An 18,970-nucleotide genomic window follows, 5' to 3' on the forward strand; every position below is an offset into this window, starting at 1 on the left:
AGCAGTGCAGTTGTAGTATAGTGAAAACAGAGTAAAAAGGAAAATTCTTGGAAGATGTAAAACATAATTTTGAATAACTGAAACTTTAAGGTGATATAGCTAAGTGGTAAAGAAGTCACAGGAAGACTATTCTTTTTGACTACACCTGAAGCTCCTTCCAAACAACCAAAGGAGAAAAGAACTAAATGATACTCCATTGGCTTAAGGTAACTTTGAGAAATCAACGTGAAGAATAATCTAAGATCTGAAATCAATTTTCCCACCTCCCTATAAAAATCCTTAAAGACAATCTTCAACAGCCACTAAATGGTAATAAAACATCTCAATGTGCATTGATGGAGATGAGGAGTTTGAACAGAAGACACTTAAGTTTAGTGATATTCCTTTATTTTTCAAAAAAAGTAATATTTTGACTTGAAAATATACACTTAGCTAAAAAGAAAAGTCTGGTCTCAGTATGGAAATGGATTAATTGGCATGCACAGTGGCCGAACTTGTTGAGTTTCAAGAACTATCAGAAAGGAAAATGCATCCGATGGAAGTAAATTTCTGAAGCATGGGTGGAAAGCAGTTGGCTTTGCAGTCAGCTTTGCAGTAAGAAAAGGTTAAATTACCAGAAGTTTATTTGGGTTACAAATTATCACAATAAGGACTAATATGAAAATGAAAAAAACATTGAGGAAACAGGTTTACCAGGTACAAGAGAGCATATTTATCAAGACACAAAAACTAGCTTGAAATTCTTCCACTGGAAAACATGTGACCTTATATTATAAGAGTAGAGAAGATACTTCTGTAGATGTAAAATTATAACCACAGTATACCACAGAATAAGTGAAAGACAATGAACCATATAATACAGTCCACAGTGATTATGACCTTCATGTTCTATAAACAAATTACTGAAGGAAATTGAAATTGGGTTTATTCTCTCTCTACTAATCAGTCTTGCGTCAGGCACATCTGTTTACACTGAGCCTATGAGCAACACAATAGCTTCTGTGTAACAAACTTGTTTTCATATTTACTTGTCCATGCTGCACATACAGTAGATAAACCACTTCCAAAAGTTAACTGTGGGTCTTGTCATAAGACTCCACACAAGGTTCGCTCATAGCTTCTGTGTAGGAATTACAAAGTCACTGAAGGAACATAAGGATGCATTATTGCTTTGTACTAGAGATTTAAATGGAGATTCTTTATTGACTTCTACATAAATAACATTGTTAAGTCATTAAACAATTAAGGGATTTTATAGCAGTTGTTAAAAATAAAGGATATAATATGATACACTTTAGTACTACAGTCCGTAAAATACTGGAAGAGAAACAGAACTGCATTTTCAAATTCCAAAGCTGATTTCATTGTTGACTAGGCACACTGGTGAATATAATAGCCTAAGCAGTCCATAATAATCACGACAGAAGTCCCTGGAAAAGAGGAAAACAAAATATGTTTATGTACTGGGAACTAATAATTATTACTGACTCTCTGGAGACTGTCAGATTACAGGCAGTGGAAACTGGCAATTGGAAATACAATAAATTTCTGTAGATTTATGGAAAAGAATGCAAAAAAGGAGCTAATTGTTTAAATTTAGTACACAGATGACAATAAAGCCTGTGTGCAATATGGAAAAATTAATAATTATATGATTCATCAATTGTTAAGATATTATTCACTTGTGCTATTGGATTTGACTCTAGCGATATGTAGTGATTAACCAAAAGATGTGAGAACATAAAATTCTACACTGAATGAGCTAGCTCTTCTTAGTAATTAAGTTTGTCACACTGAATCAGGATTATCTAATATCTAAACTATCTTCCTTGGTAGGTTATTCCATTATTCCAAAGAAAGCTGGAGATATAATAATAATTCCAAAGAGGATGGGTCTAGACTGTTCTCAGTGGTAGCAGATGACAGAACAAGGAGTAAAGGTCTCAAGTTGCAGTGGGGGAGGTTTAGGTTGGATATTAGGAAAAACTTTTTCATGAGGAGGGTGGTGAAACACTGGACTGCGTTACCTAGGGAGGTGGTGGAATCTCCTTCCTTAGAAGTTTTTAAGGTCAGGCTTGACAAAGCCCTGGCTGGGATGATTTAATTGGGGATCGGTCCTGCTTTGAGCAGGGGGTTGGACTGGATGACCTCCTGAGGTCCCTTCCAACCCTGATATTCTATCATTCTATGATAATAGAGGAAAATAAGGTCAAAGTGGGTTATTTTAGCAAGTGTTGAGAAAAGATTTATACTGCAAATACTGAACCTATAAAAGTGTCTAAAATTCTGCTTCAATGTAGTTTCAAAAAGAAAAGGAGTACTTGTGGCACCTTAGAGACTAACCAATTTATCTGAGCATAAGCTTTCGTGAGCTACAGCTCACTTCATCGGATGCATACTGTGGAAAATACAGAAGATGTTTATATACATACAAACCATGAAAAAATGGGTGTTTACCACTACAAAAGGTTTGCTCTCCCCCCACCCCACTCTCCTGGTTATAAACTGTTCAGGAAGGACAGGCAGGGGAGAAAAGGTGGGGGAGTAGCACTGTATGTAAGGGAGCAATAGGACTGCTCAGAGCTCCGGTACAAAACTGTAGAAAAACCTGAGTGTCTCTGGATTAAGTTTAGAAGTGTGAGCAACAAGAGTGATGTAGTGGTGGGAGTCTGCTATAGACCACCGGACCAGGGGGATGAGGTAGATGAGGCTTTCTTCCGGCAGCTCATGGAAGCTACTAGATCGCATGCCCTGATTCTCATGGGTGACTTTAATTTTCCTGATATCTGCTGGGAGAGCAATACAGCAGTGCATAGACAATCCAGGAAGTTTTTGGAAAGCGTAGGGGACAATTTCCTGGCGCAAGTGCTAGAGGAGCCAACTAGGGGGGACGCTTTTCTTGACCTGCTGCTCACAAACCGGGTAGAATTAGTGGGGGAAGCAAAAGTGGATGGGAATCTGGGAGGCAGTGACCATGAGTTGGTTGAGTTCAGGATCCTGACGCAGGGAAGAAAGGTAAGCAGCAGGATACGGACCCTGGACTTCAGGAAAGCAGACTTCGACTCCCTCAGGGAACGGGTGGCCAGGATCCCCTGGGGGACTAACATGAAGGGGAAAGGAGTCCAGGAGAGCTGGCTGTATTTCAAGGAATCCCTGTTGAGGTTACAGGGACAAACCATCCCGATGAGTCGAAAGAATAGTAAATATGGCAGGCGACCAGCTTGGCTTAATGGTGAAATCTTAGCGGATCTTAAACATAAAAAAGAAGCTTACAAGAAGTGGAAGGTTGGACATATGACCAGGGAAGAGTATAAAAATATTGCTCGGGCATGTAGGAATGATATCAGGAGGGCCAAATCGCACCTGGAGCTGCAGCTAGCAAGAGATGTCAAGAGTAACAAGAAGGGTTTCTTCAGGTATGTTGGCAACAAGAAGAAAGCCAAGGAATGTGTGGGCCCCTTACTGAATGAGGGAGGCAACCTAGTGACAGAGGATGTGGAAAAAGCTAATGTACTCAATGCTTTTTTTGCCTCTGTCTTCACTAACAAGGTCAGCTCCCAGACTACTGCGCTGGGCATCACAAAATGGGGAAGAGATGGCCAGCCCTCTGTGGAGATAGAGGTGGTTAGGGACTATTTAGAAAAGCTGGACGTGCACAAGTCCATGGTGCCGGATGAGTTGCATCCGAGAGTGCTGAAGGAATTGGCGGCTGTGATTGCAGAGCCATTGGCCATTATCTTTGAAAACTCGTGGCGAACGGGGGAAGTCCTGGATGACTGGAAAAAGGTTAATGTAGTGCCAATCTTTAAAAAAGGGAAGAAAGAGGATCCTGGGAACTACAGGCCAGTCAGCCTCACCTCAGTCCCTGGAAAAATCATGGAGCAGGTCCTCAAAGAATCAATCCTGAAGCACTTGCATGAGAGGAAAGTGATCAGGAACAGCCAGCATGGATTCACCAAGGGAAGGTCATGCCTGACTAATCTAATCGCCTTTTATGATGAGATTACTGGTTCTGTGGATGAAGGGAAAGCAGTGGATGTATTGTTTCTTGACTTTAGCAAAGCTTTTGACACGGTCTCCCACAGTATTCTTGTCAGCAAGTTAAGGAAGTATGGGCTGGATGAATGCACTATAAGGTGGGTAGAAAGCTGGCTAGATTGTCGGGCTCAACGGGTAGTGATCAATGGCTCCATGTCTAGTTGGCAGCCGGTGTCAAGTGGAGTGCCCCAGGGGTCGGTCCTGGGGCCGGTTTTGTTCAATATCTTCAAATGATCTGGAGGATGGTGTAGATTGCACTCTCAGCAAATTTGCAGATGATACTAAACTGGGAGGAGTGGTAGATATGCTGGAGGGGAGGGATAGGATACAGAAGGACCTAGACAAATTGGAGGATTGGGCCAAAAGGAATCTGATGAGGTTCAATAAGGATAAGTGCAGGGTCCTGCACTTAGGACGGAAGAATCCAATGCACCGCTACAGACTAGGGGCCGAATGGCTAGGCAGCAGTTCTGCGGAAAAGGACCTAGGGGATGAGAAGCTGAATATGAGTCAGCAGTGTGCCCTTGTTGCCAAGAAGGCCAATGGCATTTTGGGATGTATAAGTAGGGGCATAGCGAGCAGATCGAGGGACGTGATCGTTCCCCTCTATTCGACATTGGTGAGGCCTCATCTGGAGTACTGTGTCCAGTTTTGGGCCCCACACTACAAGAAGGATGTGGATAAATTGGAGAGAGTCCAGCGAAGGGCAACAAAAATGATTAGGGGTCTAGAACACATGACTTATGAGGAGAGGCTGAGGGAGCTGGGATTGTTTAGCCTGCAGAAGAGAAGAATGAGGGGTGATTTGATAGCTGCTTTCAACTACCTGAAAGGGGGTTCCAAAGAGGATGGCTCTAGACTGTTCTCAATGGTAGCAGATGACAGAACGAGGAGTAATGGTCTCAAGTTGCAGTGGGGGAGGTTTAGATTGGATATTAGGAAAAACTTTTTCACTATGAGGGTGGTGAAACACTGGAATGCGTTACCTAGGGAGGTGGTAGAATCTCCTTCCTTAGAGGTTTTTAAGGTCAGGCTTGACAAAGCCCTGGCTGGGATGATTTAACTGGGAATTGGTCCTGCTTCGAGCAGGGGGTTGGACTAGATGACCTTCTGGGGTCCCTTCCAACCCTGAGATTCTATGATTCCTGCTGGTAATAGCTTATCTAAAGTGATCACTCTCCTTACAGTGTGTATGATAATCAAGTTGGGCCATTTCCAGCACAAATCCAGGTTCCCCCACCCCCCCACAAACCCACTCTCCTGTTGGCAATAGCTTATCTAAAGTGATCACTTTCCTTACAATGTGTATCATACACATTGTAAGGAGAGTGATCACTTTAGATAAGCTATTGCCAACAGGAGAGTGGGTTTGTGTTGGGGGGGGGGCGAGAAAACCTGGATTTGTTCTGGAAATGGCCCACCTTGATTATCATACACATTGTAAGGAGAGTGATCACTTTAGATAAGCTATTACCAGCAGGAGAGTGGGGTGGGGGGAGAGAAAACCTTTTGTAGTGGTAAACACCCATTTTTTCATGCTTTGTGTGTATAAAAAGATCTTCTACACTTTCCACAGTATGCATCCGATGAAGTGAGCTGTAGCTCATGAAAGCTCATGCTCAAATAAATTGGTTAGTCTCTAAGGTGCCACAAGTACTCCTTTTCTTTTTGCGAATACAGACTAACATGGCTGTTACTCTGAAACCTTTCAAATGTAGTTTCAGTTTTTTGTTTTTGACAAAAAAAGATGTTCAATCAAATCCTTGCAGAAAGATCAAAACTATGGACATAAATTATAAAAATATTCCCTGTCCAAATATTTTAAAAATCTAGTGCTGCTATGGTCACTATTCACAAGGGTTCTTCTGTGTAGATTTAAATAAGGTCATAATAAGACCCTTTAACTAAAACTGGGCCTAAGTGTGTAAGGGCTGCAGTTTTCATTTGATTGGTTCATAAACTGCATAGGGCTTAACATCAGACTTTTTATGCAACCTTAACTCTTACACTGAAACTATTTTTTTAAAAGCCATTTTGAGGATGTGGACAAAATCATGTTAACATAGTAATTAAGGGTTTAACCCAGAAAGCTATGAACATTCAGAGAAGACAGTTTCAATATACCCCACTCTGTTGTGCCTAGGAATAGCAGCAGCTGTAGGAGTCAGCCTTGCTCACTGATTTTGGATCTTTGCAATTATTCTGGCCAAGGCAGATAGACGTCTCAGCTGAACTCTTTAACCTTTACAGGTCTTATGGGGCCTTTTGGCTAAATCTTAAATTAAGTCTTGAATTTGTTCCAGCAAACTTTGCATGTGCAAATGCAGGTTTTGTATATGCAAATGAAGAGACCTCCTAATGTTACTGTGTTAAACAGTAACTATGTATGCATTATTTAAAAATATATAGCTCCATTTAGACTACAAATTGCAAATTAAAGGCACCAAGTTGCTGAAAAAGCTCCAGGAACCATTTATTAATCAATTAACCTGGAATTTGAATGTTTCTTATGGGATTAGCAGCTGGAACTACCATTCAAAGTAGGAAATAAACCCTTCAAAAGTTAAAAGTTTCTGTCCTAGAATGACTCATTTTTTATCGCACAGCACATAAATATGGGTGAATTATTTTTTAACCTAGTATCTGACTAACTTCATTAGAAAAAGTAATCCACAGCAAACATGCACAGAAGCAGTAGATTCACAGCTCTGTAAATACATTTTTACGGGATTTGACTTTCCCCTTCACCAGTATTCAACATGTTTCTTGTGCAGAAATGTTCATTTTGGTTCACCAAGTCATCCTCTACCAATTTTTTTCGCTATCAAACTGTTCCCCACGAAGTTATTCTCAGAAAAAATATGGATTGGGACCTTTCTGACTAAAACTGTCAACATGCCTTTTCTATCAGGATTGAAGTTCTCTGTGGGGGATTGATGGCATAAAATTATACTCATTTCCCTCTACATTCCTCTATTAGCTCGGCAACTGCTTTACCTAGTTAGCTGAAATTCAAAGTTAATTCTTAAACCTCAAGAATAGATATAATCCAACAACAGCTAGGGGCACAATGGGACAGTTCAATATTAAGCTTTGCGTGTCAGACTGCCTGAAAAAAAGTACTTTTCTTTTTGGCAGACTCTTAAAGTAACTTCAGAATTCAAAATAATCACTGACTTTAGTGATTATTTAAGGATTAATCCAGAGCCTCGCAGTCATTAAAGTCTTTCCATTGATTTCAATGGGTTTTGAATTAGGCCCTAAAAATTCTTTTCTCTGGTACATCGTTTATCAGAGAGTTTAAAATATATGAACAGGTACATACCAAAGCATCAACCGATTTAGGTTTTTGTTCTCTTGGATCCCCAAGACGTTTACCGTTTCCTGACAAGAGAAAAGATCTGTTTACTAAATACAGAAGAAGACTTTAAAATATAAACTAAAACCAAACAATTCAAATTAAACTATTATTAAAAAGACAAACTGAATCATTAAGGAAAAGCTTTTGAAAACATTTGTAATGTTTAAGCACTGTTCTCAGTTACTAGAATTTTTGGAAAAATAAGGTATTACAAACTACTAGTTATGAGGTTTTACATTTGTTTAATAGGGAATAGTTTGCCCAAATTAAACTGACTGAGCTAAGGATTTTTAGATTACTAAAACAAATTAAACTTTTTAAAATGAGAATTTAGGTGATCTTAAAGCCTTTCTAAAATCTAAAATGAAACTTTCTAATTTGTATTCTCCCTGATTTTATTGGTTATATTAAGATAAATTAAGTGAGATTAAAATCTTATTTGATTTATTTACCTTTGCAAATGAAGACCGTTTTAAGGGTTACACATCCTCTGCCTCTGACGAAAGCGACCTCAATTAGTCAAGTCAGAAAGTCTTTAAAAGCTTTGTGTTTATAGCTTCCAGCACGGAGCGAGGTGGTCATTAAGGTACCAAAATTCTCATAAAAATTCCAAAGTTGCACTAGTGAAAAAATGCTCAACAAGATGAAAACTAGTCACATCTTTTTCAGAAAATTCATTAGCTATTTTAAACCATTTTTAACCAAGATTTTTTTTTATATGTGGCATTCAAGCAGATCCATACCATTTGGATATTTAAACATCATTTAAATCTACTGTGAGTATATAAATGTACATTTAGGTTTATACCATTTTTTAAAAAAAAGCTGTACAGTGTTTAGTATGAGCCTTTTATGTTGATCATTGTTAGATGAATTTCTCCCTGTTTACTACTATTTATGAAGGTTTATTATAAAATAAACTAAAGCATAAAATTACTCTCACACACACTGATTTTCTTTCAAAAGTTTATTTAGTATCAAGCAAGAGTAAACTTTGCTTAACACTACAGAACATTTCAAGACTTGAGTTACAAAATACCACATTATTTGCATTTGTAATTTGCTTCCCTTTTTACGCATGTTTGCAAGAGAAAAAACTAGCAAAATGGTTGAAAAATAAAACTAAAAGAACTAAATTGCTGAAAACCTTTAAAATAAAAGGTTACGCTTATGTTAAAAGAATGGATTAACATATTTAGTAAACCTAGTTTTTGTTTAACACTAGTTAATCAGAGGTTATTTTTTTTGATCACCTATTTTTCAAATACAGTCTGGAAATAACAAAGTTCCTTGTTTTACATATCTTTCTGTCCAGGTTGTTCTTTCAACAGAATAGTTTAAGTTCAGTCCAACCATTCAATTTTTACGCACTTTGATTTACTAAAAAGGGATTGTTTATAGAAAAAAATTACTTGGAACAGTATACAGGACTGGTGGAGATTGGATATTTCACAACATCAGACAGTACAATCAGTATCTGGCATATGGCTGGTCTCTGTAGATTCCCTTTGTTGTCCTTGCTGAAGGTGCCTTGTGTCTTGAGTTGGTCCATTCTTCTTGCCCTGCAACGAGGAAAAGCAATCATAATTAGATCTTTCCTAATGGTCCTTGTGGCTGTGTTTGTTTTTACTTATAATTTTTTTTAGTTTAATTTTGGAATTCAGTGCTTTTGCACTGACAGTTGTAGAGAATGAAGTCTAATATTTAGCCAAAGAACTGGTGAACTTCCCCATACTGCTCTACCACCATGCCTCAGTTCTGACTGGGATTAGCTGGGGATGAGAATGTGTTTAGGTAACTATGATATTCAGTATGGCCTCTGATGAGGCTGCAAAGAAGGGTGAAACTTTGGATGTAGATTGTGACGTGGGTACTTATACTAACAGGACCTGGAGTAAGAACATGAAAATCTATGTAGGCTACTGAACAGCTATAAATTCCTCCTCCCACCTAATTTCTTTTGGTCACTACCAATTTAGGATTACTTTGAATTAGAAAGCTACAAGTGAAAAGTTCCATAATTCCACTATGAACATTTGTGGCTTCCCTTTTGAAAAACACAACCTAATACAGCATTTGAGATAACAGTGGATTTCACAGAAACAAATACATTTCCTGTAAAGTGCAAGATCTACAGAGCTGGATTTTTTTTATAATCTTCAAAGAGCAAAGGAAATTGCTTGCCTCGCTTGTAACAACAAAATGAATAAACACACAAATAAAGATTTTCACAACACACACTGAACTGCATTATTAAGACCGAATCAGAGTCCAAATGCGCTAGGCATAGAAAGACATAGGAAGACATGGTCCATCCCCAGGTGCTAACAATCTTTCTGCAAATCTCGAAATATGAGGCACACTTAACATTTTGTACTAAACTTCTGGCAAACAAGTTTGCCCTGGCAAATAACAAGCTATCAGTTTTAAGTAACAAAAGATTTAATGAGAAAATTTTAAATTTTTTTTACCTTAAATATTGTAATGCTACAAAAGGTTACATCCTCTTGTGTCCTGCATTAGGCAGGTTGTAAGCTTTATCACTATCGATTTTTCCCTTAGTGAGATACTCTGAGAAATCAGACCCCTACTGTCAAACAGTTAACTTTAATGCTGAAATATACAATGATTTAAGCAATGCAGTCCACAGAGACCACTTTAAAGAACCGTGAGGGGCAAAAATTGCTTGAAGTGACCTCCTCTTTTGATGAACTCATCTAATCAATGACTTTCCCTCAAGTTATTTGCATCGATTCAAGCTGATGACATGTGGCAAACCTATATGTTCAAAGCATTTGTTATGACAAACAAATCTTAGCTGAGGTCATCATTGCTTCAGGGAGGAGATATCGTAAAATGCACTTCAAAAGATACACCAGGAAATGGTTTTCAGTTATGTTCTAAAAAATGTCATAACATCCATTAACCACAGTCATGATTCACTTGCACCAGTCACTGGCAATTCATGAGTTTCTGAGCTTCCTGACTGATTGAAAACTGCATTTCTCTGATCTCTAGCCAGAGGTCTAACATTTATCCATGAAATAAAGGTGCCTTTTAACATGCTTTATGCTTCTAATCCATAACAGATTCCTTTAATTAAACCGGTCACCGCTGCACTTCTGATTTGAAAAAAAATAATCCTACCATTGTGGCATATGCTTTTTCTTTATTATGCGTTGTCTTGCCTTCGCACAAGTACTCCAGTACCCTGGTGTCTATTACATACTGAAAATACTTTTATAACTTTTATATAATTACTACCTGCTTGAGTTTACAGAACTGGAGCTTGGAAATGAATTTATACATCAAAAGACCATAAACTAAGTGTGAAATGTGCTCAATTCAGCCCTGATTCAGCAAAGAACTTAAGCATATGCTCAAGTCCCATTGACTTCAATGAGCCTTAAGCACATGCTTTACATTAAGCATATGCTTATGTTCACTGCTGAATTGAGGCCTTATGGCTCAATTCTTTGCCATCCTTACTCACACTAAATATTATTGAAAAAAGAAAAGGAGTACTTGTGGCACCTTAGAGACTAACCAATTTATTTGAGCATGAGCTTTCGTGAGCTACAGCTCACTTCATCGGATGCATACCGTGGAAACTGCAGAAGACATTATATACATAGAGACCATGAAACAATACCTCCTCCCAGCCCACTCTCCTGCTGGTAATAGCTTATCTAAAGTGATCATCAAGTTGGGCCATTTCCAGCACAAATCCAGGTTTTCTCACCCTCTGTGCCCCCCCCCCACAAACTCACTCTCCTGCTGGTAATAGCCCATCCAAAGTGACCACTCTCTTTAAAATGTGTATGATAATCAAGGTGGGCCATTTCCAGCACAAATCCAGGTTTTCTCACCCCCCCACCCCCCTCCAAAAACCACACACAAAAACTCACTCTCCTGCTGGTAATAGCTTATCCAAAGCGACCACTCTCCCTACAATGTGCATGATAATCAAGGTGGGCCATTTCCAGCACAAATACAGGTTTTCTCACCCCCCTCACCCCCTTTTTTTCAAAAAACCACACACACAAAAACTCACTCTCCTGCTGGTAATAGCTTATCCAAAGCGACCACTCTCCCTACAATGTGCATGATAATCAAGGTGGGCCATTTCCAGCACAAATACAGGTTTTCTCACCCCCCCACCCCCATACACACACAAACTCACTCTCCTGCTGGTAATAGCTCATCCAAAGTGACCACTCTCCCTACAATGTGCATGATAATCAAGGTGGGCCATTTCCAGCACAAATCCAGGTTTAACCAGAACGTGTGTGTGTGTGTGGGGGGGTGGTAGAAAAAAACAAGGGGAAATAGGCGTAGGGAGAGTGGTCGCTTTGGATAAGCTATTACCAGCAGGAGAGTGAGTTTTTGTGTGTGTGGTTTTTTGAAAAAAAGGGGGTGGGTGGGTGAGAAAACCTGTATTTGTGCTGGAAATGGCCCACCTTGATTTTCATACACATTGTGAGGAGAGTGGTCACTTTGGATAAGCTATTACCAGCAGGAGAGTGAGTTTGTGTGTGTGGTTTTTGGAGGGGGGAGGAGGGGTGAGAAAACCTGGATTTGTGCTGGAAATGGCCCACCTTGATGATCACTTTAGATAAGCTATTACCAGCAGGAGAGTGGGGTAGGAGGAGATATTGTTTCATGGTCTCTATGTATATAATGTCTTCTGCAGTTTCCATGGTATGCATCCGATGAAGTGAGCTGTAGCTCATGAAAGCTCATGCTCAAATAAATTGGTTAGTCTCTAAGGTGCCACAAGTACTCCTTTTCTTTCTGCGAATACAGACTAACACGGCTGTTACTCTGAAACCTAAATATTATTGTACACTGAAAATAATCCCATTGATTTGGGGGAATGTAGTAAATATGAGTAAGGGTGGAAAATGTAGCCCTTAGTGCTTATTTTTACTGTTATATGGCACAGATAACAAACAGAATTACAAAAAAAAAAAAAAAAATCCCAAACCCAACAAATATGTCTCAGTAACCATAAATCTTCCATATCTATAACAATGGGACTCCATACCAGCACAGAAGTTGATGCAAGTGTATCCTGATGCAGGATTGCAGCATTCCTCATGAAAATTCTTTTCAGTTTAAATTGATTTTTGTTTCAAAATTCTTTAAAATACACTGACAATTCCACTTGCAAAGCTACTCACCATAAGAATCATATGTTTCCTCACTAAGTCCATGTCCATAATCATAGTAATCTGTTCCACTGTATGAAAAAAAGACAGACAACGTAAGTAATGCCATTAGAAATGTAGTGTTAAGCAGCATGTCTTAAATAATGATGGAAAAGAGTCACAAGGGACTTAGGCACTTCGCCTTTTTAGGTGCCAAAGTCCAACATTTAGGTGGCAGTGACATTCAAAAAACCATTTTTTAGCTGCCATCTGATGCTGTCGGTGCCTAAGTTTCTGCCAGAAGGCATGCAAAATCATCTAAATCTTGACACTGCGCAGATGCTCGGTGCCCTAGCTTATTTTACAGGGACAACATCCCACAATGTTCTCATGGTCCATACATTTGTAACTATGTATAACCTTTTGCTTTTTGATTATTGCTTTAAAAATATTTTACATGTGATCAAATGCCTACTGGATGTTTGCAGGACACTAAGCTACAAATAAGAAACACAGTTTAAAATACAAAATACTTGGTACCCAGTAGCCAAAGAAATCCAGATCCAGTACGGAATACATGACTATTTGGAAAGTAACTAAATTACAAACTGCTACAACCAAAGCCTTGTCTTCACTAGGAAAAAAAAAGCTGTGTTCTTATCTTATGTTGGCTAACAAGTGCTAACTAACATGAAGTAAAATCTAAGTCAAGATAAAGCAATTTGTAGTTTTAACAGGAGTTTGAAGATAGGTAAACCCCGGGCTCCCCCATAATCTTTTTATGTACAGAATAAACAATAGATGTATTGCAGTTGCATTTAACTTGCAGAGAGAACTACAGAGCTGAGACAGGTAATAAAATAGAGTTGTCAAATTTTGGAAAATACCTGGCCCAAAAGTGTAAAAATTCTGACATATGTAAATACAAAACAATAAGATCAGTGAATGAGTATCTGTTAATGCCAGTCTAAAGCTTCCTGAACTAAAAATTCTAGTAGTGTCTGCACTGTGAAATTCTGAAGACCTATATAAGAGCTAAAATTCTCATCTATGGTTTGTCCACCCATGTGATACAGACCTGTATATTAAGGACAAAAATTTGAAGCATACAAAGTAGCATAAATTTGTCCTACAACAGTTCAGTGATAAAACAATCTTAGTTTTGACAATCAAGAACTTTAAATTGACATTCTCTATCATTTCACACAGCATCAGATTATTTATTGTAAAAGACTGTCATCAAGTCTAGAGGTCTATAGCAGCTGAGCCCCATCCCTGTGCCTGTCAATCCTGTCAGATTACTTTTGCAGTGTTTCATTTCACAGACCTAAAATGTCTATTAAACAAAAAATGACTCACATTTTATGGCATGTAAACTGCAAAACCAATAAACACTGGAAGGGAGAAAACCACTTATTTGCATTATAAGTACATCAAAATTTATCTTTATTACCTGACAGACTGTCCAGCATTAATAATCAGGTCAAATAATAATGTAAAGTGCTCAAAGTTGCTCATTGAAGAGCAATGCTCTCTCTCTTCCCTGCACCCTCTCCTCTCAGGCTCTATTACAAAGTAATGCTGCTAAACCCTTTCATGGCTGACTTCTGTCTGAACTTGAGAGTCCATAAACAAATATGAAATTTTACACAAGAGGGCAATGGAATGTTTGTAACACAGTGAACATATTTGATGTAAATGGTCGTAGGGAGGACTGAGGAAAGGAGAAAATATAGGAAAATTGTAAGACTACCCATCTATCGCAGGTCTTCCTATATCTAGAGCCCCGTGAAATTATTTTATTTTTTGGGAAATTTGTCTTATTTTGGTTTATCCCCAAACCCTCACAATCCCCCCATTGTAATAACTGGCCCCACAAATTTACATATACTGTAAACTTAACTGTAAGACATGAACGTTTATAAAACACTATGTTAACCTATAACCACAAATATTAATGGAAAAAAGGTGCAAAAGAGACACAAAAAGACTAAATTAGTCCAAACAAAAAGGCCTATTGATATAACCTCAAGGACTGTGTTAACATCATGTCTGGTAAACAAGAGAAGCGTTGGATGAGAAATCAATGAACTAAAATTGGTGTGCTCAAAATGAGGTCTAATTAATGGGCTATTCCACCTATCATTCCCTGTTTATTCTTTTTAAAAGAAAAAGACTTTTTGGGGAAAATTAAGGGAAGAACAGATGTAAATGCTGGCTGACTGAAGAACTAGAAAAGGGGAAGGAGGGAGCTTCACCATGACAACTGTCACTCCTATTTTCTCATAGGACCCCTGACCTTCTTTGTCCTAATCCTGAGAAATGTCCTGACCAGGCCGGGCCAGAGAGAGGGAGCCAAATTTCATTGCCACTCCACTGGCCCCGGCTAGGTCTCCAAACACCACATGGGAAGTGAGACTTTGCCGCCTCCCTCTCCATGTGTCCTTTTCCTTCCCACCTTATTTCTTTTCTTTCCTATCTCCCCTTTTCCTTGTGTCTAAGAGGAGTCTGGCTTAAATGGCCAAAACTGTATATTTTGCAACACCGCTTTGAGCCTTTGACCAGAAAAAGGCAGATAAATGCAATTCCCTAAACAGCCCAACATTGGTACAAGTTTGCCAGGTCTCAATACAGCTAATAAGACCACGTGTTATGCCCGTGTTTCTCCAGCAGTGAGGCTGCAAGTGCGTCAGCACCAGAGACAGAGGCTGCATTTTCTATCTTTGCTGTTCTCTTCTTTCCCCTCTTGTTTGTATTTGTCTTACTTTGTCTTCTAGAAAACAGGACTGGACTTCAAACGATAACAGCAACAATGATAGCTCCAGCTCATTTCAACTAACTTTTTCTCATTTCCCTAGAAAGGACAGTTATTACCATTTTAAATACCACCAAAAAGAATCATAGAATATCAGGAATGGAAGGGACCTCAAGAGATCATCCAGTCCAACCCCCTGCTCAAAGAAGGACCAATCCCCAACTAAATCATCCCAGCCAGGGCTTTGTCAAGCCTGACCTTAAAAACCTCTAAGGAAGGAGATTCCACCATCTCCCTAGGTAACGCATTCCAGTGCTGTAATGTGGGGTAGGGTTTCCTTTTAAAAACTTGTTCCAGCTAAAAGGAAAGAGAACACGGGTTGTTGTTAGAATAAAATTTACTTAATACTTTATATGTCAAATGCTTTAACTCTTTTTCTCTCTTTTCTGCATCTTTAATTAAAGGTTAAAGGAATTTTAATGGTATGTTTGCAACGGTTCTAAGTCGGCTGAGGATTCTGTATACAAAACTCTGAATGTTGTTTAACACTGTTTAATGTTGGATGTTGACAGGGTCATGGTAACACCTTTGACTCCTTGGGCCTCTTTATAACATCTACATTAATATAACACCTCTCCCCCCAACAACCCTGACTCCAACTGCCCCCGTGCCCACAACCCTTGCCCCTCTGAGCCTTAGACACCCTCCTCCCCCGACTCCTCCAACCTCTGCCTGACGTCCAGGCACGCTCGTCTCAATACCCAACCCGGGCCCTGACTCCTCTGCAGTGATGCCTAGTGCCCAGCCAGGACTCACCACTCTATCCCATAGAAGGAGCGGAAACCTGCAGTGCCGCGACTCCTTTGATGGGCGTGCTCAGGAGAGGTTGAGCACCTGCTTTCCATAGCTCCCTCACCACAATGACTGCCTCACTCAGGTGTCTGTCTCTCTCCTGCACTCTTCATGCGGCCGCCAAATCCCCCTACCAGCCCCGCCTCAGCACGCACATTACACATGCACCATGAATGCATGGGACCCAGGCAGGGCCTTCCCTGGGCTGGTGCATGCTGTATGGTGGAAGTGATCCTATTAGCTCACTGTTTGCAGTTGTGGGTGCTGCCACTGGCCACTGAATCTCCCATGGTTGATGAGAAGCTTCGTTATTTTGTTTTTTTGTTTTCATTTTATATGTAGTTTTTTGTTTTATTTCTGGTTATTGTGTATTTGAGAAAAATATGAGGCTCTACCCATAGTGCCTATCACTGCAGAGTCTAAGCAGTGCTTGGATTCAAAAGGTAACACCCCATATTTTCTTGGATTTATTAGTATATATCCATCCTCTTTGGAAACATTTTATATAAAATATGAAGGTACTAAAATCACATACAGAAGAATTGTCTCATCCAGGAGCTAAAGATTTAGTTTTTGGTAACTTTCCTTTTATAGCTATTTACTTATAGATATTTACTATTGACAGAGCTGAGCACATTTTATAAAGAGTCTGCTATATTAGAACTTAAGCTTCCTTTCAAATTAAACATTTGAATTCATCCGCTGAAACAATCAAATAATTTCTATTTTTGTGGCCATCACACTCCTCACAATTTACACCTATGCAGAGGGCCAATTTAAGTCTGCTATGCAAATAAAGGGATCTTCAGTTTCCAAAACTCTCAAACACTTTCAAACACATTAAAATATAAAATAATTAACTAAATAAAAAGTTTAAATATCTGAGTTTGTAAACAACCTGGATGCACATCTTTTTCACATATGTTAGAGCAACAAGTGCTTCAAAATCTAAAGATGCTGGTTAAAGATTGCCTAAAGTTTGTATTTGACTTTAAATTATCTAAATCAAGAGCACTGGAGGAGGCGGGGGAAATCTACTTTGTCAGTATTTCAATATTGCTCAATAATTTTTAAAATAAAAAAAAATTCTTTCCTCACATTTTTTCTTTCTGAGATTCTCTATGCTTGCCCAGATGTCTGAGAATAGCTCCTTCCTGCCAGCAGATGGAGACAGTACTCTGAAGCTTTTTTTGGTGATCTCTGCTGTTTATAAATAGGGTCCTACCAAATTCACGGTGATGAAAAATGCGTCACGGACTGTGAAATCTGGTCTCCCATGTGCTTTTACCCTATACTATACAGATTTCACTGGGGAGACCTGTGTTTCTCAAATTGGGATTCCTGACCTAAAAGGGTGCGGGAGCGGGGGGTGGGTCATGGTATTGCCACCCTTATTTCTGCGCTGCCTACAGAGCTGGGCAGCGGAGAGCAGCAGCTGTTGGCCAGGCGCCTATCTCTGAAGGTAGCTCCCCACCAGCAGCAGTGCAGAAGTAAGGGTGGCAATATCATATCATGCCACCCTTACTTCTGTGCTGCTGACTTCAGAGCTGGGCAGTTGGAGAGTGGCAGCTGCTGACTGAGGGCTCATCTCTGCAGGCAACAGCACAGAAGTAAGGGTGGCAATACCATACCATGCCACCCTTACTTCTGCACTGCTGCTGGAGGGGGCTCTGCCTTGAGAGCTGGGATCCCAGCCAGCAGCCGCCGCTCTCCAGCTGCCTGGCTCTGAAGGCAGTGCTACCCCCAGCAGCACAGAAGTAAGGGTGGCAGTTCTGCAAGCCCCCCTACAACAACCTTGGAACCCTCCCACAACTCCTTTTTGGGTCAGGACCCCTACGATTACAACACCGTGAAATTTCAGATTTAAATAGCTGAAATCATGAAATATATGATATTTTTAAAATCCTATGACTGTGAAATTGACCAAAATGGACCATAAATTTGGTAGGTCCCTATTTATAAATATACTGCTCACCCATGTTGGCTGAAGCTTTGAAAGCACTAAGGACATATTTTCTCAAAAATATGTAACTTTAATTCTGAATCTAGTCTGACTGCCATTGGAATTTTAACTATCTACCAGATGCTTCTGTACATTCATATATCTAATATCTACAACTGTTTGTGTGTATGTAACTACCTGGATTTTGATAGCACCCGTGTAGTATCTTAGAGCTGAAGGGAAGGGAGAGTCTGAAAGATAGTAAAGAAAATTAAATTGTCAGGTAGGAAAAAATTCGCTTTGATTTTCTGTGCCAACCTAAAATCTTGGAACCTCACAAAGCAGTATGTACACAACAGAATGAAGGGATTAGCATCCAACAATAGACTTCAGTATGCTGCTCCTAATTGCTGGAGGCTGGACATTAATCATATAATGCTTAGAGAGAGTGTGAAGTGAGGCCCAAGTAAGTAGTTTGCATATTGCCAGGAGGGTAGTGTCTGATTTCTCTGTTTAAGAAGTCACCACTGATCAAGCAGAGTGAGCTTTGAGAGATTCTGTCACTTCCTTATCACCACACAAGTAAGCCACTTGGATGAACTGTTTTATCCACTTAAACAACATGGTACATAATGTGGACCTGCAACTGCCTGTCCTTTCTTGATGCAGTGTGAAGAATGTGTCTCTAATTAACTGAATTTATAAGTGTAGAAAATAGTGTAGAACAGGGCCTAAATTCTCCAATTCTCTTTGCTGTGTAGACTGTTTCTAAAAATAAAACTTTCGTAGCCCATAGCTACAGAGTGATTTTTCATTAGGATACAAACAACAGCTTAGTAAGGACTTTCAGCACCAAGCTCATGCCTCAAAGA

The 18,970-nt window shown here is 39.4% G+C and overlaps 1 protein-coding gene across 3 annotated transcripts in view; it reads right to left on the bottom strand.

The window, feature by feature from the left end:
- Positions 1 to 370: 370 nt before the first annotated feature.
- KHDRBS3 (KH RNA binding domain containing, signal transduction associated 3) overlaps positions 371 to 18,970 on the bottom strand; it is a 205,368-nt gene continuing 186,768 nt past the window's right edge. For 2 of the 3 annotated variants that reach the window (XM_048841719.2, XM_048841720.2), the window contains exons 8-9: positions 12,583 to 12,641; positions 8,352 to 8,961 (exon numbers count right to left, since the gene is read on the bottom strand). In XM_048841719.2, coding sequence (XP_048697676.1) covers positions 8,870 to 8,961; positions 12,583 to 12,641 — 151 coding nt within the window. In that variant the 3' untranslated portion in view covers positions 8,352 to 8,869. Of the gene's footprint in view, positions 1,431 to 7,363; positions 7,423 to 8,351; positions 8,962 to 12,582; positions 12,642 to 18,970 lie in introns of those variants that run through there. The other variant, XR_007355434.2, reaches the window with a different exon arrangement.

Source organism: Caretta caretta, chromosome 2 (genome assembly GCF_965140235.1).
Source record: "Caretta caretta isolate rCarCar2 chromosome 2, rCarCar1.hap1, whole genome shotgun sequence".
NCBI classification, from domain to species: domain Eukaryota; kingdom Metazoa; phylum Chordata; order Testudines; family Cheloniidae; genus Caretta; species Caretta caretta.